This window comes from Pygocentrus nattereri, chromosome 13 (assembly GCF_015220715.1).
Source record: "Pygocentrus nattereri isolate fPygNat1 chromosome 13, fPygNat1.pri, whole genome shotgun sequence".
In the NCBI taxonomy this organism is placed as follows: domain Eukaryota; kingdom Metazoa; phylum Chordata; class Actinopteri; order Characiformes; family Serrasalmidae; genus Pygocentrus; species Pygocentrus nattereri.
The window spans coordinates 39,080,369-39,106,304 of record NC_051223.1 but is presented as its reverse complement, the minus strand read 5'-3'; the positions used below and the strand labels follow the sequence as shown (position 1 = coordinate 39,106,304).

The following is a 25,936-nucleotide window of genomic DNA, read 5'->3' as shown; positions in this document are numbered from 1 at the left end:
GCTGACCCAACCATGAACACACTAGGACTTTTATTCCCACTGCTGTATTCCCAGCTTCTCCTGGACGGAGCCTTTGGGATCCACAGGAACGTCAGCGCTCCTCGCCACCACCCGCCGTCCTACATGATGCGCCTTTACCGCAGCTTCAGACCGGGCCAGACTCCGTCCGAGGATTACGTGGAGCAAGACAGGACCAAGCAGGCCGACACCATCCGGAGCGTCATGTCCAAGAGTAAGGAGCTGCAATGTTTGGCTTTGTTTGAGGCAAAAAAATGGAATAATTAGAGTAAATGTGAAAGGAGGCAGGTGCAGTTCTGTAGTTTAGAGCTTAGTTATAGTTTAAAAACTCCCCTAAGACAGTGCCCAGCTTCCGGAACGTAAATGCCCTGTAGAGGTGGGTTTAGGAGCTGGGGCAGAGTGACCACGTGGCCCGGTTCGGGAAACACCTTGTAAGCAGGAATAAGCAGGAATATCCCTTAACTCACATATGGGCCTAGACTCTGTGTGCATATCTAAAAAGATAAATGAAACATCCAGGATAAAATGTGCCATAAGCGTGGGCCATACTTCAGTATTTCCCCCAACACGTCAAACTTTTAACTGACTTTATTATAAAACAGTGGGTTTTTTTTCTACCCCTAAAATGGGGTGCCCAAACTTTTGCACACTGCATTTTTGTCTTATTTTTACGCACGTGTGTGTTTACTTGTTTACTTTTTGCTTTGTCTGCCAACACCAGCCGCCCTTTACGTTATTGGAAACTTTTATTATTATGGTTACTTTACTCTTGTTTGTTCACCGGTTCACGGAAGCGCAGACAGTGGCTGGTTTTGCTTGTTTTCCTCTTTAAAGGCGGCTGTTTTGGAGATGACATGTTTGAACAGAGTCGTGCAGTTTATAAAAGTGCAGAAGTAAATGTTTCCCAGCGTCTCCAAACCTCCTGTTTTTGGAGAACGGCTATTAGAGCCGTTTGCTTGTTTGTTTGTTTGTTTATGACCTACGAGTGGCTGCTGTCAGAACAAAACCTCCAATCTCTATTTTTGTCATTTTTCAGTTTTTGACATATTTTGAAAAAACCTGCTATTCTTTACGTCGTGTGTGAATTTCATGATGAATGGACCAACAGAAATGACCCAGAATGACGTGGAGAGACGTCTGGTTCCATTGACTTCCATTAAAAGTGAACCGAGTTTTTTCCTTCTCCTGTAAAGTTGGCGTTTCGGCGAGGCTCCTGCACATTTCGCTATGTGATTTTTTAAGCATCCTTTGTATAAACATACCTGACCGCTTCACTGTGCATCAGTGTGTGTGTGTGTGTGTGTGTGTGTTGCTGCGGCTGTGGCGCAGAGCTTTGCGCCGGATTGTGCGCTGTTTGTTTGAAGGCCCCAGGCTGTCAGATGCGGAGGTGTTCAGCCCAGACAGGTCGAGGAGGCCAATCCACATCCTGAGCGGAGCGTCGGAGGCTCGGAGCCTCGGAGCTGCTGCTGCTGCTGTAATGTGGATTAGCATCTCGCCAGACTTCCCATACAAATCACATGTTAGTCCAAATCCACATCAGCGCTCTTCACACATGCGCCTGATTAGATTAGCCGGCTTGCCCGCCCGCGCGCGCGCTCGCGCGAAGGGGTGAGGGTGAGAAAGCCGGAGCCTGCGGGCCTGTTTGAAGAGGATGTGCGCGCGGGATGTGCTAAACGATTGGTTTCGATCCGGGGTCTGTTTGGAGAGGGGATTAAAGCACCGCGGGCTCGGTGTACACACACACACACACACACACACACACACACACACACACACACACACACACACACACACACACACACAGACAGACAGACAGACAGACAGACAGACACCCCAACGGTTTCTGACTATTAATCAAAGGTGAAGGTGTTTCTCTCAGGCCACGCCCTCTGACTCAGCTCGGTCCAGCAGAGCGGTCAGCATCCTCATGGTCCACATCTCAGCCTCCTGTCCACTTCATTTAGACCAGACTTTATCAGATCTGCTCCTGGAGGCCCACTGACCGCATCTCAGTGCTTCTCCTGACACTTTGACCCAGAAACGGATGGAAGAGCAACATATAGAAAAAAGTTTTAGAGAAAGTTTTCCATAATTCTGACTTTGTATCTCATAATCATGACACAGCTACTCATTATTACGGCTTGCTGTCTCACAGTGACGAGACTCAGTCTCACGATTATGACTTAATATCTCATAATTATGAGATTCAATCTCATGATTACGACTCCATATCTCATGATTACGACTCCATATCTCATGATTACGACTTAATATCTTGAAAATATGAAAATTCTCATGAATGTCATGTTTAAGGTTACCCCAGGAGCTTTCCTGGGAATATCCTCACTTAGGGTCCTCAAAGCCACCGTCGCTGTGCTTTACATTCATAGCCCAGGTTTCGGTACTGAGTAAAACAGAGAGGTCAACAAAACCAAAACGAAAGGTCATAACTGTCAACACGTTTCCGTTTTTAAAGAATTACTCAGATCCTAAACTCACTTCTTCTCTCCTTTACGCAGGTGTGGCCTACCGAGAAGCACGCTGGGTCGCAACCTTTGACTTCTCCTCCCTGCTGTCGGACCACCACGTCCAGACGGCCGAGCTGAGGATCCGAGTTCCCCCGGCGACCGGGCGCCCAGCGAACGTCACCGTGGAGATCCAGCATCAGCTGGACCGTCCGTGCCACCACCACGACGTCTGCCTGGAGGAACAGTGGATGGGGCTCCTCCCAGAATCCTCTCTGATCAGCTCGTCCAGCCACTGGAGGGTCTACAACGTCACCTCCCAGCTGGTTCGGTGGATGGAGAAGACGCTGTCTCAGAGGAAACGGAGGCTGCCGAGGATCAGGAAAGACCACCCAGGCCTGAAGGCCGTGACGAACGGAGCTAACAGGGCCATGCTGGTCGTGTTCTCTCACACGGGATCAAAGAAGGGCCCTCAGGAGAAGTCGAGTCTCCTCCGGACAGCAGAGCGCTCCAAGTTCCTGCTGGCGTCGGACGGTCAGGTGGTTCGGAGGGTGAAACGGCAGAGGACCCGGAGAGGTCAGCCCATAAAAAGGCACTCGGAGACCCTGAGGCCAGAGAAGGAGAAGAAGAACCTGTGCAGGAGGGTGGACATGCACGTGGACTTCAACCAGATCGGATGGGGCTCCTGGATCGTCTTCCCAAAGAAGTACAACGCCTACCGCTGCGAGGGGACCTGCCCCAGTCCCCTGGGAGAGGACTTTCAGCCCACAAACCACGCCTACATGCAGGTAATGTCCTCTTCACTGCACACCTGGTCGACGAGACCTACCACAAAACTAGCTGAGTCAAATATCCACAGCGTCCATAGTGGAGACCACGCGGTTAAAGACTGGGGTCCCAACCGTTCTTAGCTTGGACATTTGGCTCTAGATATCACTTGATAGGTTCTTCACACTTGCACATCTCATTTACAGCACTAATAGTTTACAGAAGCATCCAAGGAACCAAGAGGTGGTTCTTCTATGGCACTGGAACCAAATTTAATATTGAATTTTTTATTTAACGTTTTATTTTTTTCCAGCAAATGGTTGCAGAAAAGCGCCATATTAAACCTGAATGAAACCTACAGCGTTAAAAAAGAAGGTTCTTCACGAGTTCTTCAGTAAAGAGAATGGTTTTGTTTAGAACCATTGGTTCTATATAAAACAATTTCATCCTTAAAATGGTTCTTTCAGCTGTGAAAAGGTTCTTCAGACTGAGGCAGAACGTGTTGTATATGGTTTTGTATTGAACCTGTTTGAAAATGGTTCTATGTAGCTCGAAAAGCGGTTCTGCTGTTGTTATGATGTCACGTTTTTAACAATATCAGACCCCTTTTCGGTGCTACATAGAACCGAGCATTAAGGTATGGAATGGTTCTAAATAGAACCATTTCTTTACTAAAGAACCCTTAAAGAACCAAGAGTGTAGTAAAAGACGAACTAGTTCCGATGCAAATGGTCAATCGCCATTGAGTTAGTTTTAGAAGTGTGTTTTATAGTTTTAGTTGTGATACATAACAGAGCTTATTCGTTAAACTTGTACAGTTGGATAAGATCCTCAAGAACCCAAAGCAGTGCTACTTCAATACTACTTTAGTACTAGTACTGTTACTCACGTAGAAATACAGAGAGTACTCGACTAATATTTTACCGAGAGTATTTGTACTTTTACCGCCGTACAGAAGCGTCTTAGTATCGATTCCTTCAGAAAATGCTTCGTAAACTCTACTCAGACTGTAATGTCAACATCTGTGCCGTCTCCTTTCTCTTCCGCAGAGCCTCCTGAAGCATTACCACCCTGGCCGAGCTCCTTCTCCCTGCTGTGCTCCAACCAAGATGAGCCCCCTCAGCATGCTGTACTACGAGAACGGAGAGATGATCCTCCGGCACCACGAGGAAATGGTGGTAGAAGAGTGCGGCTGCCTGTGAGAGCCTGGATCAGCCGCCTGCCTCGTATCCCCCCATCTGAGACTCTTCCTGGACAAGAATGGAGGTGTTCTTCAAGCCCAGAGCATGGCAAGTCAGTGCTCTCTGAAAAACACCAACAAGTTACGGCTTGAATGATGGGTTCTTGCCTGAGACAGAAGACCAGCAAGCTGCGAGTTTCCATTGCTGTTAAAGTTTGGAGTGTATCTAGCCAACGTTCTCCAAGAAACACCAGCACGTGGGGTGCACCTGCATCTGATGAATGGGATTTTGCCGGAATCGGTGTCGTTCTCGGTGGACCAGCAGCCTGAGCTTCTTGTCAGCTATGTTGGCTTCACAACTAAGTCATTCGTCTTGGAGCGCGCCAAGCCAACGTTCTCCAGGAAACACCAACAAAACCTCAACTTCTACAGCGTAGAAGGCAGAGGTGTTAACCACTACACTGACCAACCACTTTGGATGCATGATTTCACGGGCAGGAAACGGTGCATTTGAATTTCTTGCCAAACTATCGCTTTAATGCCTTTTACTGAAGATTCGAACGCAAGTAGTGATATTTAATGAGGAACCCTGCGAGGTTCTAAAGCACTGTGTATTTGGAACACGCTGCCTGGCGTGATGATGCGTGTAAATATTTACTGTGAATAATAGCAAAGTACAAATATTTATATTTATTATTATTATTTATGATCTTTTGATTAGAATATGATATTTTTACAGGAAGAAATAAATTTCTATGAATAAATATTTGTTTTGTGTTCCTTTCTGTGAAATCAGTTCATAATCAGTTCATCCATAGAGCCGAGCATTGAGAGCGCTGTGGGATGTACAGTCGCGTGCAAAAGTTTGGGCGCCCCCGGTCAAATGACACATTTTATTTATCTAAATTTAACATCAAGTTTAATGCAATAAACGCTGTTTATTTGCCAAATGTAAAATGTAACAGCAGCACTGCTGTGTCTGATCCACTCGCACCAGCGCAACACACACTAACACCCCACCACCACGTCAGTGTTACTGCAGTGCTGAGAATGACCCACCACCCAAACAGTACCTGCTCTGTGAGGGTCCATGGGGGTCCTGACCACTGAAGAACAGGGTAACAGAGTATCAGAGAAACAGATGGACTACAGTCTGTAACTGTAGAACTACAGAGTGCAGCTATACGGTCAGTGGAGCTGATAAAGTGGACAGTGAGTGTAGAAACAAGGAGGTGGACTTAATGTTAGGCCTGATCGGAGTACATATAGGCCACATCATTCATGTTATATGCACATTAAAATAGGCTACATTACACTGTATTACGCGCATTATGTTGCAGTGCATGCTGGGGATTGTAGTGCAGCACATTATGACCTGTTTGTCAAATGGGTCTAGAGTGACATACCTAACAAATATCTAACAGAACCTCGTTCAAGTTGTTTGATTACATGAAAGGTGAGCATTTTATTCACCATCAAACTTGTTTCTTTGGTTATGTGGCCAAAAAGGTAAATAAAGTGACAGAATTTGACTTTTCAGGCACGTAGTTTTGATCGGTTTTAAAGATTTCTTCTAATTTGTGCTCAGAGACGTTAATGAGTTCATATTTGATCCTAACAGCTTGAACATTCCTGCACAAAAGAGCTGCAGCTCTGAGCCCTTTGTGGTGAGATCTAGATTTAGTCTGTGGTCAGCGACGGTCACCCCGGTGGGCCGCGAGCCTGGCTGTAAGGTCAGAGGGTCACGGACTGAATACACATACAGCTCTTTTCTTTTGTTGGGCTGAAAGAGGCTCTGCAGCCGGGATGCGTCAGGGCCCTTCCAGAAGAGCCTGAACACCCACCGCGCAGAGCTCACACGACACGGGTGCGTAAGTACAGTCTGATTTCTCTTCAAAACTGTTTTAAAATCTGTTTTAGGTGTTTAAAATGTTTGTGGAGGATTTTAATTCCACCAGTTTTCCACAATTTTTACCTAATGTAGAAATTACACCTGTTTACAAGATCATTCAGAGTGGGTTTGGTGTGAAGTGGTTCAGACGTCTTTACTGTGGTGGTGATGGGAACCAGGCGTCGCCATGACTACAACACAGATATAGACACTTTATTTACCATCCAGAACCACCGGAGAACCTACACGAGTCTTCTGAGCTTATATAGAATGCTGATGATGGAAAACAGTGGAAAATCTGGAATAATGAGTTTTCTTTGGGGACTATTTTGCCGCACAGCGCCCTGCATATTATGTATCCCTCCAATACGAATGGAGCTTTTAGAGGCATTAAACTCTTCCGACGTCTGGTTCCTATCACCACCACTGTGAACATTTCTGACTCTGTAAGTTTCTCTAGAACGGGGCGTTTCACTCCAAACCGCCCTAAACGACTCAGCATGTTTAGCTGGTACTTACAGGTCCGGCATAAGATCCAGAGACATGATCACATGCTAATGCTAATGCTAATGCTACACTCTCGAGACCATGCATTCGGTATCATTCAGATGCATTAAGATGGTTCTTCAAGGGTTCTTCAGTGAAGAGAATGGTTCTATTTGCAACCATTAATTCTATTTGGAACCATTTAATTCCTAAATGGTTCTTTGCATGCCGAAATGGTTGTTCTCAGATTGATAGAGAACATGTTACATATGGTTCTACACATAACCTTTTCGAAAATAGTTCTATATAACACCAGAAAGGGTTCTGCTATAGTTATGACGTCAAGCTCGTAGCAGTGGAAGAACCCTCTCTGGTGCTATACAGAACCATTTTACCATGCAACGAACCTTTTAAGCATGGAATGGTTCTATGCGGACCTAAGCTCACGGTTCTAAGTAAAATCATCCGATTTACTAAAGAACCCTTTAAGATGAGTGTAGCACTGGCATTAGTGATCATTTCTCTGCATCTTATGCTGGAACTCGTGTAAATACCATCCAAATATGCTAATGATAAACAAAATGTTCTACTTAGAACTCATTCCCTTCATAAAAAATAACCTTTTTAAGAGTATTTCAAATAAGATACCGAATTCAGTTCATTTAATAGCTTGATGTGGTTTAAACTTGCTATTTTTCCCCATAATGTTTTAGTTTTTCTACGTCCAAACGCAAGACGTGCCTTTATCTCCGAGTTTGTGCTTAAAAACTACAACTCCCATGATGCACTCGGGGTAGCGTTCAAAGCAAAATGTATTTATTTATTTCGAAATCGTTTTTAATCGCTGATCAATTCATGCGATCTTCACATAAAAATAAAAAGGAAGGCGGGACCCGAAACCGAAACCGAAACCACTCTTGCTTTTTGATCAATGATTAAAACAAAAACAATAACAAAAAAAAAACCGTTATGATTAGTTTCAGAACCATCAATCAGTAATCAGTGGTTTTTATGCTACGATGTTACGTCATGGCACAAAACAACTAACTATAAAAAAAGCTAAAAAAAAATTAAATAAAGAAAGGGATAAAATTAAATTAACATAAAATAATAAATCGGTAGTGGCTCCGCCCTCATCCGGGTACCGTCAGGCAGACCGCATGTGTTGAGCCGAGGCTCCCGGAGAGAAGCCGGGCTCCGTCCCCAATAACAGCGGGTTTACACGGCTTACACAGTTCGGTTCCGTCCAGTCCAGTTAGAGCGTTTTGTTCCGGAGACACTCGGTGAGAACTCGCACTAGTTTGCATGGGAAGCCTGGCTGTGTGCCGTGTGGGTGTTAATGCATGTCAAGCGTGTAAATAAGTCATAATATCGTGAAATACTTGCGCTATACGGCGTTAAACCGCCAGGCGCTGCCGCCTTTAACTGGACCCGGGTTTCTATTTATAGACCGAGCTAAACTGAGCTTCTCATTCGAATTTCCCGTTCCACCCGTGTCAGTGACTGCCTCTCCATTTAAGGTGGAACGCGAAATTCGAACAGGAAGCCTCGTGATTATAGCTGCATTGGACGGATTGGACCAGATCAGCTCGCCGAAGTGACGTTTAGAGTGTCCAGCTTCAGCTGGTTCAGCCAGTGACCGATATAACAGGCGTAACACGGACTGTTTACATCACGGTTGCGTGTGTGTCTCTTATTCACTGGCCAGTTTGTAAAGCCGTTGGTTAACTCTCTGTTTAACTCGGTTCATCTCTCTGTTTAACTCGGTTCATCTCACTGTATAACTGTTCATCTCTCTGTTTAACTCGGTTCATCTCTCTGTTTAACTCGGTTCATCTCTCTCTTTAACTCTGTTCATTTCTTGTTCAACTCTCTGTTCATCTCTCTGTTTAACTCTGTTCATTTCTTGTTCATCTCTCTGTTCATCTCTCTGTTCATCTCTCTGTTCATCTCCCTGTTCATCTCCCTGTTTAACTCCCTGTTCATCTCCCTGTTCAACTCCCTGTTCATCTCTCTGTTCAACTCTCTGTTCATCTCTCTGTTCATCTCTCTGTTCATCTCTCTGTTCATCTCTCTGTTCATCTCCCTGTTCATCTCCCTGTTTAACTCCCTGTTCATCTCCCTGTTCAACTCCCTGTTCATCTCTCTGTTCAACTCTCTGTTCAACTCCCTGTTCATCTCTCTGTTCAACTCTCTGTTCAACTCTCTGTTCATCTCCCTGTTCATCTCTCTGTTCATCTCCCTGTTCATCTCCCTGTTCATCTCTCTGTTCATCTCCCTGTTCATCTCCCTGTTCATCTCCCTGTTCATCTCTCTGTTCATCTCTCTGTTCATCTCCCTGTTCATCTCGTTGAAAGCACCGTGTTGAAAGCACCGTGTTGAGGCTGTGTGCAGTAATCGGTTGTTTTCCAGATGTGGAAACAACACACCAACTGAAACAGCCTCATATGTTCATTAAGCGTCCACTCAGTCCGCCGCAGTAAGTTATTAAAAAGCCTCTGATTCTGCCAGCTGAGCACCTGTGGCCGCTGCAGCGTCACTGTGGTCGCTATGGTTACTAATATGTAGCAGTATGATGTCACAGTGGTCACTACTGTGCGCCATTGTGATGCGATTTTAGCGTTATGATGTCACAGTGGTCACTACTGTGCGCCATTGTGATGCGATTTTAGCGTTATGATGTCACAGTGGTCACTACTGTGCGCCATTGTGATGCGATTTTAACGTTATGACTGGTTAACTATTTACACCAAATGGAGATGAAGACCTTCTCACTGAGTACATCTCTGTGCCTGTGTATCTGTCACCTCTCTCACGTTTGTTATTTTACTGTGCTTATTTTTAAAATAAATAAAGTTTAATAAACAACATAAAAGAAATGATCATGCATGTGCAAAAGTTTGTGCGCCCCGGTCAAATTCCATGTTGTTAACAGGTCCTTCATAGAGAACACGTTTCTGCACATTTTAATACATAATTAGTGTTTATTTGCTGAATTTATTACTCGGTTTAGCCATAAATAAACTAAGGAAAGAGCTGAGTGACAATCCTACTGGACAGTGCTCATCGTCCGGCTTGAGTTATCTGGCTAACTGAGAAGTCCTGCTTTGTGAAATGCCCCCCCAGGTGTTCAGGTTTTGTAAACAGCTGTATATTTATGTTTATATCGGTGAGTCAGAGCTGCTTCTGACCCAAAAACATTCTCTGTCCTCAGACCCGTCAGGCTGGGGCAGGATGGCAGAAGCGGTGGCGAACGTGGCCAGGAGGATAAACGCAACGGCAGAGGAGGGAAGAGACACATTAGGTCAGATCTGCAGTGTTAAACGTAAACCTGTGCAAAGTACAATCAGACTTATAGACACACGTACTCCAACCAACGAGAACGTTCTGACCACCTCCTCGTTTCTACACTTACTGTCCATTTTATCAGCTCCACACCAGCACAACACACACTAACACACCACCACCATGACGTCAGTGTTACTGCAGTGCTGAGAATGATCCACCACCCAAACAGTACCTGCTCTGTGAGGGTCCATAGGGGTTTTTATATATATATATATATATATATATATATATATATATATAGCTGCTTTTAATGTAAGTCAGTGGAACCAAACTTCATGAAAAAGCTTGATGAAATGTGTTTCCATGGCCAAATCATAACTCAGTGTGTGAGGTGTAATCAGAGAGATTCAGAGTGTGTGTGGGGTTCAGACGTCTTTACAGTGGTGGTGATGGGAACCAGGCGTCGCCATGACTACAACACAGATATAGACACTTTATTTACCATCCAGAACCACCAGAGAACCTACACGAGTCTTCTGAGCTTATATGGAATGTTGATGATGGAAAACAGTGGAAAATCTGGAATAATAAGTTTTCTTTGGGGACTATTTTGCCGCACAGCGCCCTGCATGTCTCCCTCCACCATGAATGGAGTTGAAGTTCTCTAAACTCTCATAAAACAGCGTCTCAGTCATCAGGCAGTGAATTCAGAAGCAGTTCATGTAGGAACTTTCTGTGAGGAGCTTTTAGAGGGGGACGTCTGGTTCCCATCACCACCACTGAACAATTCTGCCTCCTGCTGGACACAACATAAACTGCACGAACAGCAGGTGGTGAAACAAAGTAACTTCTTATTGGGAATAAACTGTTTCTCACACATCGACTAAAGTTATTAGACTCATTCAGGCCAAAGGCTGCTTGAGGGCTTCCGTATATGCTGTCAAACGTTTGGAATGACTTTGTAATTAGAACTGAAGACGTTAGATGTGTCCAGGCAGATGAACAGACCATCTAGAATGACTGAGAAACAACATCCAGGAAAAAAAAGGTTCTAATGAAAGGAATATTCGGGTGTGTTGAATATGCATGTATTTAAAAACAATTGGCACATAATATAATAATAATAATAAAAATAATAATAAAATATCATATTATCAATTTACCATCCTAAGTTTGCTGTGCTCCACTTGATGGCGCTGGTGTGCTGCTTTGGTTTCTGATGCTGAATGTGTTCTTATTCCAATCTCTGCCTTTATACCGACTCATTAAGCTCAACAGAACACAAACAAAACAGAGACACACAGTTTAATCAGATTCATTGTGGAGCCAATTGCGGATTCTGAAAGGCAGGCAGAGATCAAGTGGCTCTAAATCGCTCTTTTTAATCCTTTCTCCTCAGCAGGGCCACTAGTGCTGATTGGTCATGCCTGATTGTGTTATTCAGAGGACGGAAGTGGTGCGATAAACACAATACACTCGTTAGACTCTCCACATGCACCGTCCACTGCGTGCATCCCTGATTCCCTCTCCCTCTCTCTCCTTTCAGACCTTTCCGACTGCAAGCTGATCAGCTTTCCGGACGGAGTCTTCAAAGTGCTTCGCAGCTGCACAGACAACATACTCAAAATCACACTGGCCAACAACGAAGTGAAGGCCCTGACCAACAAGTTCTTCACCACCTTCACTCAGTTACGAGGTCAATTTTCACACCTGTCTCTGTTTTACGTTAAGTGGCAGTACAAACACACACCGGTCAGGCATCACATTCTGATCACCTCCTCGTTTCTACGCTCCCTGGTGGTGGATCATTCTCAACACTGACATAGTGGTGGTGGTGTGGTAGTGTGTGTTGTGCTGGTATGAGTAGATCAGACACAGCAGTGCTGCTGGAGTTTTTAAACACTGTGTCCACTCACTGTCCACTCTATTAGACACTCCTACCTTGTCAGTCCACCTTGTAGATGTAAAGTCAGAGACGACAGCTCATCTGCTGCTGCACAGTTTGTGTTGGTCATCCTCTAGTCCTTCATCAGTGGTCACAGGATGCTGCCCACAGGACGCTGCCCACAGGAAGCTGTTGGCTGGATATTTCTGGTTGGTGGACTGTTCTCAGTCCAGCAGCGACACTGAGGTGTTTAAAAACTCCAGCAGCACTGCTGTGTCTGATCCACTCAGACCAGCGCAACACACACTAACACACCACCACCACGTCAGTGTTACTGCAGTGCTGAGAATGACCCACCACCCAAACAGTACCTGCTCTGTGAGGGTCCATGGGGGTCCTGACCACTGAAGAACAGGGTAACAGAGTATCAGAGAAACAGATGGACTACAGTCTGTAACTGTAGAACTACAGAGACCAGCTATACAGTAAGTGGAGCTGATAAAGTGGTGAGTGTAGAAATGAGGAGGTGGTCAGATGCCGGATGGGAGTATAATACACTTACAGTATTTTCAGCCTTCCTACTTCATAACATCACATTTGTACATCAGTATAATCACTGTGGATGGAAGAAAACCTCGTATCTCCAAACTGGTCACTTTACAGGAGATGGAAAAAACCTACTTTACTTTTAATGTAAACCAATGGAACCAGACGTCTTTCCAAGTAGCTTTGGGCCGTGTCTTTTGGGCCGTTCATCAAGAAATTTACACACAGAGTCAAGACCAACAGGCATTTTCACATCATGTCAATACGTGATTGTGTTCGGACAGCAACGGGTTTTTTTGTATGTGCATAACTACTATGTTTTAGAGATGCACCAAAATTTCAGCCACAAAAAATGAGCTAAGAAGACGTGTCTTACGTTTTTCCCGTGTTTATTTTCCCACTTATAACATTTGTGTGGTTTTATGGCCCGAAAACAGTCATAATTCATTTCTACATGACCTCTATTCACCACTTAGGTTGACTCTGACTGTACCTTATGTAAGACTGATGTATGTAAATTAGCTCTGTTCTGATTGGCTCATCTGTAGTGAGCCTCATTCAGAAAGCAGTCCAGGCTGAAACACTCCGTATAACTTCAGTGTGAGTGGGTGAAAGTGCTCTTTAGACTGATTTAATATACCGAATGCTTTAGAGGGTTCTTCCTCTGTGTGTGTCCGCAGAGCTGGACCTGCAGGGAAACGTTCTCACCAAGCTCCCGGACGCGGTCGGAGACATGGAGCATCTGGTGAGCATCAACCTCTCCAACAACAGGTTCAGCGAGTTTCCTGACCGTCTGACGGCCGTCCGCACTCTGGAGAGCATCAACATGGAGAGCAACCAGATCTCAGGTAGGAGCTCAGAGTGAAAACACAGTGAGGTGAAGCACCGTTAGAAGGACCTTTGGTGGTTATCAGCCTAACCTATGTCTGCCTTAGGTGATGCGTATGGTGAATAACCATGGAAAGTAATTTCAATACATAACTGTATGGACAAAAGTATTGGGACACCTACACATCACAACTACAGGAGCTTTTATGACTCCCATTCTGAATCCATAGGCATTAATATGGAGCTGGTCCCCCTTTGCAGCTCTAACAGCTTCCACTCTTCTGGGAAGCTTTCCACAAGATGTTGGAATTTTTGCTCATTTCATCCAGAAGAGCATTAGGGAGATCAGACACTGATGTTGGATGAGAAGGCCTGGCTCACAATCTCTGTTCGGATTCACCCCAATGGTGTTGGATGGGGTTGAGGTCAGGGCACTGTGAGGGCCAATCAAGTTCCACACCAAACTCACCCAGTCAGGCCTTTATGGAGCTGCTTTGGTCACTGGGTCTCAGTCACGCTGGAACAGGAAAGGTTCTTCCCCAAACTGTTCACTCAAAGTTGGAAGCACAGGATTGTCTTGGTGCTGAAGCATTAAGATTTTTCTCTTCACTGGAACTAAAGGTTCTAGACCAACCTCTGAAAAACAGCCCATATCATCATCCCTCCTCAGCCAAACTTTACAGCTGGCACAGTGCAGTCAGGCAGGTAAGGTTCTCCTGGCATTCGCCAAACCCAGACTCGTCCATCAGACTGACAGAGAAGCTGATTCGTTACCAGAGTCCAGTGGTGGAGCTTTACTCCACTCCAGCCGCCACTTGGCATTGCACTTGGTGATGTAAGGCTTGAGTGCAGCTGCTCAGCCATGGAAACCCTGCCGTGAAGCTCCTGGCGCAGTTTTTGTGCTGATGTTGATGCCAGAGGAGGTTTGAATGCAGTTATTGATCAGCAGCGTTGGTGACGTTTATGCGCTGTGCTCCTCAGAACTCGACAGTATATATATTCATGCATGTATGTATGTATGCTCTGTTCACACTGAGGGGCAAATCAGCTGTTTCTTATATCTTACTTTCAACTTACAAGTAGCTTCATTTGGTAGAACCAGAGACGTAACGTCATCATATGTTAGTTTTCATGATACCTCAAAACATTTCATTCAGAGTAGGAGCTTATTGTCCGCATCTGGACTGTGTGTTCTTAAACTTCAGCAGAGTCTTTTATTTAAGGGCAATCCAGTTTTCCATGATATGAGTCCTTTAAGCGATTCCCTGCATTGCTGTTTACGTAGCAGAACTTGAGTGCCTTAGGAGTTCGTTAGGAAGTTCTCACACGCACGACACGAGTAAACATGGAGAAAACGAGTAAACATGGAGAAAACGAGTAAACATGGAGAAAACGAGTAAACATGGCAAAGAAAGGGAAGTCATGAGGAAGCTGTGGAGTGCAGGGGGGCTGGGCTTTGGGCTCTGAAGGGGGTAAATAGGCAGGGGGGTGGACGGCTGTGATGACCACACATACGCAGGGTTCTGTAATAGGATGTTTAGAAGGAAAAAGCTCTGCAGGAGACGGATGGAGGGCTTATTAGCGTCCAGACTGCGACAACATCAGCTCGTGAGGTTTTAATGTGATAGCGAAGTGAGGAAGCAGCAGGTGACTGCAGGTCATGCATATACATTGTGTGTGTGTGTGTGTGTGTGTGTGTATCTATAGAAGCCTACTGTCTCCTTTAATGAGGAGAAAGTGTTGTTACTTCATGGTCAGAAATAAGGGCACTGCACAGTGTTAGTGCACCCTTAAAGGGACAGCAGTGGACTTATGGTCCAGTTGTGTACATTAAAGGGCTTGTAACCTACATTTCTGATTTTATGCACCAAAACAACCAGAGGGAATCCGAATGACCGTTTTCCAACCTCTATTTGTCATTCAGAATGAAACTGACTGCCCCTTTAAGCCCATGACCACACCGATAAAACGTCTGAGTGTCGTTCAGACAGCTTTCGTCTGGTCGCTGGTGGGCGCTGATCAATAGGATTGTGTGGTCAGGCAGGCCGGCTTAGGCTTTGTTTATTGACCTTTCTTAAACCTGTTATTTTTGCCTGAAGCAGCATAACCAAGTTTTCCATTTGCATTTTTATTTTCATAATATTCATGCATTGAAATGCTTATGGTCAGGCTTAGTTAATCACTCTACAGCAGGAGAGCGCTGTTCACCCATCAGGCAGAACGTTCTGACCACCTCCTCGTTTCTACGCTCACTGTCCACTTCATCAGCTCCACTTACTGTATAGCTGCACTCTGTAGTTCTACAGTTACAGACTGTAGTCCATCTGTTTCTCTGATACTCTGTTACCCTGTTCTTCAGTGGTCAGGACCCCCATGTGTGTGTTGTGCTGGTCTGAGTGGATCAGACACAGCAGTGCTGCTGGAGTTTTAAACCCTGTGTCCACTCACTGTCCACTCTATTAGACACTCCTACCTTGTCGGTCCACCTTGTAGGTGTCGAGGCAGAGACGACAGCTCATCTGCATCCAAATGTAACAAGTGTGAAGTGTAAAAACATCAAATGAAAAAAGAAATTCTAATAATTATAATAGTAAATTTTAAAGTTTTAAAACATTAGTATTGCACCAATACAATCACTTGCATTAAGAGATCAAACCGAGATAAAATAAGTACAATAATAATAATAATAATAAAAAACTTTTTTTATTAATTAAGATTTTTTATTTTTTATTTTTACGGGTTTATTCCTGAGATATATCTGGGTGTCATCCCTGTAACAGTGAAAACAGTCCTTAAGGGGCACATGGTGTGATCGAGAGGGAGCGTATAAATAATAAACGAGAGGTCCGAGGACTGAGACTATTGGAACGCCTTGATTGACAGCAGAGGTGGAGGAAGTACAGCCAGCGAAAATAATGAAGTGCTTTCTACCCGTTATGTGTGATGTGAAGCAGTCCAGGTCAGAGCCAGGAGGGCTGATTGACACACTGTTGACAAGCTGCACTTAATCAAAGGCTTAGAATGATTAAATGGCGGTAAATCACTGTTTCGGGAAACTGGCAGAACGAAAACGAAACAATTAAGTTCACGTTCCTTTTAGAAGAATAAACAAACGGAAGCAAATTTGATCTTTAAAACACAAACAGTGCGATGAAAACGAGAGAGATGGATAGATCACTGCATCAGACACAGGACAAAGTACAGCAAACAGCAAAACAAGAGCAAAAGTATTGCTGGACGTTATTTACAGATGCATAAATAGATGATGTAAAGATACAAAACATACTTAAAATCAAAAAAATGTAATGTGTAGTACAAAGATAAGTAAAATCACGAATCTTTGATATGAGCCCTTTAAATAACGGAATTCATTAACAGTCGCTATTTTAATTCGCTGAACCACGAGAAGATAAATGTTGACCAACGCAAACCGAGATGCAGTGATTTCCACTACAGAATCATGTCTGTTTTTAATGCAGTGCTGCCTGAGGGCCCAAAGATCACGGCCAGCAGATACTGGTGTTCAGCCTCGTCCCTCACACACAGAGATTTCTCCAGATTCTCTGAGTCTTTAATGATGTTCTGCACTGTAGACGATGAAAAGCAGAAGCTCTTTGCTGTTTTATGTTGAGGAACGTTCTTCTTGAATTGTTGCTCTATTTGATGGTCCAGTCTTTCTCAGAGTGGTGACCCCCTCCTCATCTTTACTTCTGAAAGACTCCGTCTCTCTGAGACGCTCTTTATACCCAGTCATCTTACTGACCTGCTGCCTATTAACCTAATTGGTTATGAGATGTTCCACCAGGTGTTTTTTTTATAATTACACAGCTTTACCAGTCTTTTCTCGCTCCTCTCCCAACTTTTTTTGTACGTGTTGCTGGCATCGAATTCAAAATGGGCATAAATTTTCCAAGAAATATGCACTAATTATGCACTTTCAACATTTGAAATAGCTTTTAAAGGATTTGCACATCATTGCATTTTGTTTTTATTTACATTTTGCGCAGCGTCCCAGGTTTTTTGGAAATGAGGTTCTGTGTAGAACCCTCTATAGCACTTCTTGCATCACTTGGAAGAGTCCTTTCACAATGCATGGGGTTCTTTGAGTGTTCATAGTTCATAGTTCATCACCCCACGGTTGTCAATGGGTTCATGTGGTTAAACAGTAATACTAGCAGTCTTGGCTGCTTTTGGGGAAAAGAAGAAAACGTGGTTTCCATTGAAACCCAGTTAAACCGTCTGCACAATGCTGTGGAATAATTTAAGTGGAACTGAAGTTCAAATGCCCGTTCCTGTCCGGCCCTGACCGGCTGAAGGACGTGCATGAATCAGAATCTTTGTGTGTCCCTCAGCCTTAATGCTCATAAAGCCCAGCCGTGACTCACCCAGCCTGCAACAAAGGGAAAGATTTTAAGAGCTGCTCCTGCCGAGAGAAGCCAGCGTTCTGGCTGCTTCGGGCCGATACGTTATAACGAGGCCCCAGTCTGCCTCCTCCAGTCCCTCGCTGACGTTAATCATCGAGGACCACTAATGAACAAACCCGTAATTAAGGGCTTTGGCTTTATTCGGCTTTAGCGTGTCGGATGTCTGGATCTGCCTGGACCTGTCAAAGCTTTCCATGAAGCACGTCGGGATCAGCGCACGAGTTCCTCCGCAGAGACTGATTGGGTTTTTCTCTCTGATGCACACAAAACACAGCCTTTCACATTTGGGTGGCAGGCAGTTCAACCTTCACCTACACGGTGGTTTTAGGGCTTAAAAAGAAGCTTAAAATATCAGACACGGCTCCAAAAGTCAGTAGGTACTTTACACAGTTGAGATTAAATAACACTTTTCCTAATAATTCTCTGATTTTTCTTTTTTTATCCTGTTTCATTGTCGCTCTGCGTCTGTAAAACAGCTCGTCACACAACCAGTTTTCAACATTTGAGAAACCATTTTTAATAATAAAGTTATTACAAATAATTTAATAATTTTTAATTTTTCTAGTGTCCTATTAAATATTTGCATAAATGTGAGGGGTGTACTCACTTTGTAATACTGTATATATATATATATATATATATATATATATATATATATATATAAAATCACACACACACAAATACATAAACATACAATAAACAAACATACAATATGTGCTAGTATACGTTTTTTCCTGTGTGTTAAATTCAGCAAATACATTTACATTGTGCACTAAAATTAGCAGGAAAGTATCTTAGTTGACTTTTCTCTGTAGAAGGTTGACTCGTTTTCAGTGCACTGACTTCTGCCCCCAGTATTTTAAACAGTGATTGTAAGTACTGGACGTTAAATGTTATTAGAACCTCATTCAGACGTCTCAGTCGTTCCAGATTATCTGTTCGTTTTTCTGAACATCCAACAAATTTCTTCAGTTTTATTTACAGCTTCACAGCGATTCGTTAAATCTTCTTCTTTCGGCTGCTCCCTTTAGGGGTCGCCACAGCGGATCATCTGCCTTTACTTTTACACCAACCATCTCCATGTCCACCTTCACTACATCCATAAACCTTCTCTGAGGTCTACCTCTTCTCCTTCTACCCGGCAGCTCCATCTCCAACATTCTTTGACCAATATATCCACTATTCACCCTTGTTCTTAAAAATGAGGACCAGTCCACTGCTTCTCCACTCATCAGGCATCCTCTCACTCTCCAGGATCTTGTTAAACAACCTGGTTAAAAAGTCCACTGCCTTCTCTCCTAAACATCTCCATGCCTCCACAGGTATGTCATCTGGACCAACTGCCTTTCCATTCTTCATCCTTTTTAAAGCTGCCCTCACTTCCACCTTACTAATTCTCTGCACTTCCTGATCCACCATCTCTCCCCCCGTTGTCCTCCTCTCTCTCTCGTTTTCCTCATTCATTAGTTCTTCAAAGTCCTCCTTCCATCTACTCATCACTCTCTGTTCACTCACTAGTACATTTCCCTCTCTATCCTTTATCAGCCTAACCTGCTGTACATCCTTTCCAGCTCTATCTCTCTGTTTAGCCAAACGATACAAGTCCTTTACTCCTTCTTTACTGTCCAGCCTCTCATACAGCTCATCATAGGCCTGAGCCTTTGCCTCCATTCTTTTCGCTATGCGACTTGCCTCACAGCACTCCTGCCTACTTTCTTCATCTCTCTGGTTATCCCACTTTTTCTTAGCTGCCTTCTTCTTCTGAATACTCTCCTGGACTTCCTCATTCCACCACCAACTTTCCTCGTCTTCTTTCCTCTGACCAGACGAAACACCCAACACATTCCTGCCAGTTTCTCTCACCACCTTAGCTGTAGTTTCCCAGTCCTCAGGTAGCTCCTCACTGCCCCCAAGGGCCTGTTGCAATTTTTCCCTGAACTGCCTGCAACCATCCTCCTCCTTCAGCTTCCACCATCTAATCTTTGGCTCTGTCTTCTCTCTCTTCCTCTTCTTTGTTTCTAATCTCATTCTACAGACAACCACCCTATGCTGCCTTGCTACACTTTCCCCTGGCACCACTTTACAATCTCCAATCTCCTTTAGGTGGCATCTCCTGCTAAGGGTATAATCCACCTGTGTGCACCTCCCTCCACTCTTGTATGTCACCCTGTGTTCTTCCCTCTTCTGAAAATACGTGTTCACCACAGCCGTTTCCATTCTCTTTGCAAAATCTACAACCATCTGACCTTCCGCATTTCTGCCATTCACACCATACATACCCAGCACCTCTTCATCCCCTCTGTTCCCTTCACCAACATGTCCACTGAAGTCTGCACCAATCACCAATCTCTCCTCTCTAGGGACACCATCTACCACTTCATCCATCTTACTCCAAAATTCCTCTTTCTCCTCTAACTGACAACCAACCTGTGATGCATATGAACTGACCACATTCAAAATCACACCATCAACCTCCAACTTCAGGCTCATGATCCTGTCTGACACTCTCTTTACATCCAGAACACTTTTCCCAAGCTGTTCCTTTAGGATTATCCCTACTCCATTTCTCTTCATCTCTACACCATGATAGAACAGTTTGAATCCACCTCCAATGTTCCTGGCCTTGCTTCCTTTCCATCTGGTCTCCTGGACACACAGAATATCTACCTTCCTTCTCTCCATCATGTCTGCAAGCTCTCTGCCTTTACCAGTCATTGTCCCTATGTTCAGAGTTCCTACTCTAACCTCCACACTCCTGCCTTTCCTTCTCTCTCGCTGCCGTCTAACCCGCCTTCCTCCTCTCCTCTTTGATGGTCTTCGACCCACAGGAGTCCAATTTCCACCGGCACCCTGCTGGTCAACAGCACCGGAGGCGGTCGTTATTAACCCGGGCCTCGACCGATCCGGTATGGCAATCATATTTGTGATCCGCATGATAGTTTAGCACAAGATTTACGCCGGATGCCCTTCCTGACGCAACCCTCACCATTTATCCGGGCCAGAACTACACCAAGTACAGCCCTAATGGCCGGTTTACAGCGATTCGTTAATGAAGGAAATAAATTGATAACTGTTGTAATTTACTTTCAAATTTATTTTTCATTTAGTGATTTAGTTTTAAACATGTTTATTATATTTTAATGGTGTTTTAATTATGTATTTATGTAATGGTGTATGTAATATGTTTTTAATTATGTTTACATGTTTTTCTATTTACTTTTATGAAAATTAATCTCTCTCTCTCTCCCTCTCTCTCTCTCTTTCTCTCTCCCTCCCTCTCTCTCTCTCTCTCCCTCTCTCTCTCTCTTTCTCTCTCCCTCTCTCTCTCTCTCCCTCTCCCTCTCTCTCTCTCACAGAGTTGCCATGGGAGCGTCTGTGTGAGATGCCGGCTTTGCGCAGTGTGGATGTGAGGAGTAACCCTGTGTCTCTGTCATTCAATCAGACCCCACAGAAATTCACCATCATCACCTAGAGTAACACACACACACACACACACACACACACACACACACACACATGCCAGTCTGGTCATGCCACTTTATTAGAAACACCTGCCCTGTACTTCCACTCCCTGGCCACTTTATTGGAAACATCTACCTCGTATTTCCACTCCCTGGCCACTTTATTAGAAACCCCTGCCTTGTACTTCCACTAACACTCAGTCAGACCACAGACTGTCACGAAGGTGCCTTAACTGACTGCTGACAGGTGAACGATTCATATAGGACAGCGTTCATTTGGCTGCGGTTTGTTGTGAGTTTACAAATCCATCAAAACCATCAGTTTATTAAACGTAGAGCCCGGCCCCACACCAGTCCAAGACCAAGCCCTGGGATGGATTAAAGAAACTAATTAGAAAAGAAAGTAAAGGAATGTTGCACACTCGGCACGGCCATATTGAAATTAAACACACTTACACTTGACACGGCGTGAACACGGAGAAGGCCAGTCAGACGGTCAGGCTGCTGCTGTGGACAGATGATGCACACTGTCTGAAGCAAATGCAGTTTTAGACACGGCCCTGATTTCATTAGTAAAGGGTAATGACTAATTACAGGCTCAGTAAACGGCAACAGGAGCATAGAAAAGCACGAAGACATCGTCAGAACTGAATATCAAGATACGGAGATATACCTGGACTACATTTTACCGCATGCCAAATAGAGCAGAGCGGCTTCTGAGACATGAAAGCAGGCAGACTTCGCATTTTTAGGCCACGGGTGAATATTAGAGATAATATAGAGGCACAAAATCAAATTTACAGTTTTCTTCCTTTACTTCTAGTGTAGTCGATCAGCCGAGGCGTGTTTGGCGTCTAAAGTTTGCTTCTTCAGTTTTGGGCTATGAGGCTAATGTAGCCAACAATTAATGACATTTTGTACCCCTCCAGTTTGCCTGGGGCCTAAATCATCACACAGAATGTCCTTTATCCATCCAAGTCGCGTACAATCAAATCTGAGCGCCCTTAGATTTCAACAGTAGTTTTTTTTGTTAATCATCACTTTCATTTTTGGTGTAATTTGACCATAAGAGTTACACAAATCCTGAAAAAATATGCTTAGCCAACCAGAACTGATTAATATCATCAATAATAAGAATGAAAATAGAAAATAATACTAATAATTTGTGCTCATGGCAATTCAGTGCAAAAGTGTTTGCACTTGTTTTACACTTGGATATGAACAAATGCTGTAAAGATTCTATCTTCATACATAATAAACAAAACAAAGAGTGTCAGACTTAAACGGTAGAACACCAGAGGGAGTGTGTTATCGTGAAATATGTTATTGGTGATAACTCCCTCCTCGAGTGCTCTACTGCTTTAATACAGCAGTTAAATAAATACAGTAAGAAATGAATAAACTGGCCGTGAACGCGGCGTTTAATATGTTTTAATGTTCAGCTCCTTCCTCCTAATTACAGCTCCTTAACGAGCAGCTCGTTGCTACGTCAGAGTAACGAGCTCCGCCCACTCGCTGCTCAGCCGGCAGTTCGTTCTCCAGCTCCTTACACTAAATTCCCAAACCGTCGTCACCACTGAGCAGCTTTTCAGTCGGCAGCTGTGACAGAAGAACAGCTGAACAACCTGGAATCAGCCGGAAATGAACCCAACACCATTCGCCAGACGTGTCTGATCTTCAGAGTCGGACCAAACCAGACTGAGCCGTAAAACTGAGCCAATATCAGGTTCAGCTCAGTTTGGTCAGTTTCTCCAGATCAGTATTAATGTTGTTTTGTTCCAGCCGGTCTGTAAAGCTTCTTACAGCCCGTTTAGTTTGGCGAATGGTGTTGGGTTCATTTCTGGCTGATTCCAGGTTGTTCAGCTGATCTTCTGTCACAGCTGCCGACTGAAAAGCTGCTCAGTGGAGACGACAGTTTGGGAATTTAGTGTCGTCTCGTCTTCAGAGTCGGACCAAATCGGCTGTCGGTCAGATGTGACCTTAACAGTGTCCGTTTTCTGTTTGGGGCAAAGTAAGAAGTAAAAACGTTCAGATGGCTCGAGCGTCTTCCTACAGCTGTCAGAGTGGTTGCTTAGCAACAGCGTCTCAGTGGAGTGAAAAATCTGTGATGTTATGGTGAAATAACAGCACAGTTAGAACGCTTCTCAACCAATCAGCTCGCCTGGCCAGAACTAACTGTTATATAAACTGCAATGACACGCAGTCACATCACTCTGCCCTCTTGATATTTTGTTTATTTCACATTTTATCCTTTCTAGAGGTCTTAATTTTAACATTGTAAAGTTTGGTCAGTAGGGGGAGCAGCGCACTCATTGCTCCACCACAAACTCCGCCCTATGAGCGCAGCTGATGGGTCATGAGCTGCTGTTTTAATGGCTCCACACCAAAGCATCTGCATGAATTAGTGTGTGCTTAATGTAAATGACATGTAAATGAGGTGCTGGGAAGCTGGCGCTTGATTTCACGCACAGCAGCTGACTCAGCGCTCAGATCTCCACTCGTTTCCATGTCGTAAGAGCCTTTATTCAGTTATTCATCTCTATTAGACGTAATTATGGGCTTTGACACTGTTCTCTATAAACATGGAACACAAGTAAAGAAGAATGCAGACACCAAAGATTTTGGCTGATCTACTACATTTTGGGTAAAGGCGCTGGAACTGCATATTTAATGCATCGCTTTAATGAATTGAGTTATTGCTGCTGTGTAAACTTATTAATATGAAAAGTGAAGATTTCACAGATGAGGCCTGGAGACTCTGGTCTCTCTGATGCTGCTGTTTCTCATGCACTGAACTTCTGTGCCTCTTTGTGACCATTTTCAATAAAATATTTATTAAGCAACTAATGCAGAGTGCCTGAATTTTTATTTCAGACTCGTCTGTGTAACAACAGAATGATGCAGACGCTCGCGGGTACAAATGGAATAAGAGGCTTTACTGATGAAAACACAAATTGAAGTGAATAAACAGCCATAGGTCACATCCAAAAACACAAACCATCTGAAAAGGGTCAGGAAAAAGTAAAAAAAAAAGAATAAACACAAACAGATATAGACGCTCAGTAGCTCTAGACAGGATCAGCGGTGGACAAAGTCCACAAACCATGTACTGGAGTTAAAGTCGAGACCCCCAAGGTAAAATATTCCTCCAGTAAAAGTAGAAGTTCCTCCCTTTAGACCTCCAAATACTAATACAAATAGTAAAAGTACTAAAGTATTTCCCTTCAAATGTACTTAAGTATAAAGTAAAAGTACTAAAAGAGTAATTCTGGCTCTGATGTCCTGTTATCATTTTTATAACCAGACTGGCTTCATGAACTCATTTCAGGTGAAAGTCCTCCAGCGTCTCTCTTGGTAAACCAGTCTTTTAATAGAACATCATTAATTAGTGACGCTGACGTCTATTAAAATGATCAGAAGCACAAAACACTGAAGGTAAACAGTTTCCATCAGGGAGAACCGAGTGGCTCTGAAATCACTTTTTACACACAAGCAAAGTTTCAGTTTCAGATTTATTTACAACTTAGTTCCAAGTTTAAGTTGAATAAAAACTGGCTTTAAACTCAGGATCACAGATGAGCTCCTTTACTATGTTGATCTGTAGGCGTCTGTTCATAAACATAAACCAGCCCAAACTCATTTACTATAAAATGAACTGGTGTTTGTAGAAATTCAGAAAAAAGCCGCGTCAGTCTCGACTGCATATGTGGACATATTTCTATATTGAGCTCTATTTACACAAAGTTAGGTTAGTTCATCATTTATGTTGAACAGACTCTCCCAAAGTTTTACGCTGCTGCGCTGACGTTGAACCGCGTGCTGCACTGGGTCGGTATGACCAACAGATCAAAACCAGCTCTAAACAAAGTGACCGCTGGGCCCTGATTGGTGCTCTGGCTTTGTGCTTCTTTTGTTTTGACATGTTACGTTTTTATACACACAGAAACCAAAAGGAACGACAGATTTCTGAAAATGTAGGAGGAAAAAGTCGGATATTAGACTCTGAAATGTAGTGGAGTGAAAGGAAAAAGTCGCCCAGAACGGAGAAACTTCAGTACAGATACACCAAAAATACTAAAGTACAGAAACTAATTACATTTACTCAGTTACTCAGTTACTCAGTTACTGTCCACCACTGGACAGAAGCAATACCTCACAAAGAACTGGTCCTACAAGATTTATACTAATCAATGAACTACAAGTGGACATGATCACTGGAGAGCTAAAGCGCTCACTGGAGCGTGAGAGTGAGGCAGGAGTCATGTGACCCCCCCAGCAGTCCAAAGAGACCTCAGAGCCGAAGGGAGTCGTGACCGACTGAGTGATCTAACACGCTGTGTAGATGAGTAAGACGCAAGATTTTCTAATGAGAATCGATTCCAGCCATTGAGTTGCACAGTGGTGTTGCTGTAGTTGGGGTGATGCTCTCTGACATAAATCTTGGGAGTGATTTCAAAATTATTATTATTAGTAGTAGTAGTATTAATAATAATAAAGGCTTTTGTAAAAATTTGGACTTGACTAAAGTGAAATATTTTTCAGAAAGTTTTAGGATGTGGGTTTCTGAGGGCCACTTTTCATGGTTCTTCACTTTATATCGCAAGGCATCTGTAGAAAAAGTAGCCCAACCCAACACCAGTGACCACAATTATTCTCATTAAGTTTAAGAAGATTTTTTAACATTTCCCTTCACTGG

At 43.8% G+C, this 25,936-nt stretch overlaps 2 protein-coding genes across 2 annotated transcripts; both read left to right on the top strand.

Moving 5' to 3' along the window:
* Positions 1–9: 9 nt before the first annotated feature.
* ndr2 (nodal-related 2) lies at positions 10–4,989 on the top strand. Its single transcript, XM_017720277.2, has 3 exons — positions 10–232; positions 2,538–3,271; positions 4,301–4,989. The coding sequence occupies exons 1-3, from the start codon at positions 13–15 to the stop codon at positions 4,451–4,453; spliced, it is 1,107 nt and encodes a 368-aa protein (XP_017575766.2). The 5' UTR covers positions 10–12; the 3' UTR covers positions 4,454–4,989.
* A 2,964-nt stretch (positions 4,990–7,953) lies between these two features.
* lrrc20 (leucine rich repeat containing 20) lies at positions 7,954–22,618 on the top strand. The gene is made up of 5 exons (XM_017720278.2): positions 7,954–8,091; positions 10,023–10,112; positions 11,643–11,792; positions 13,208–13,375; positions 21,136–22,618. The coding sequence occupies exons 2-5, from the start codon at positions 10,043–10,045 to the stop codon at positions 21,249–21,251; spliced, it is 504 nt and encodes a 167-aa protein (XP_017575767.1). The 5' UTR covers positions 7,954–8,091; positions 10,023–10,042; the 3' UTR covers positions 21,252–22,618.
* The last annotated feature ends 3,318 nt before the right edge of the window (positions 22,619–25,936 follow it).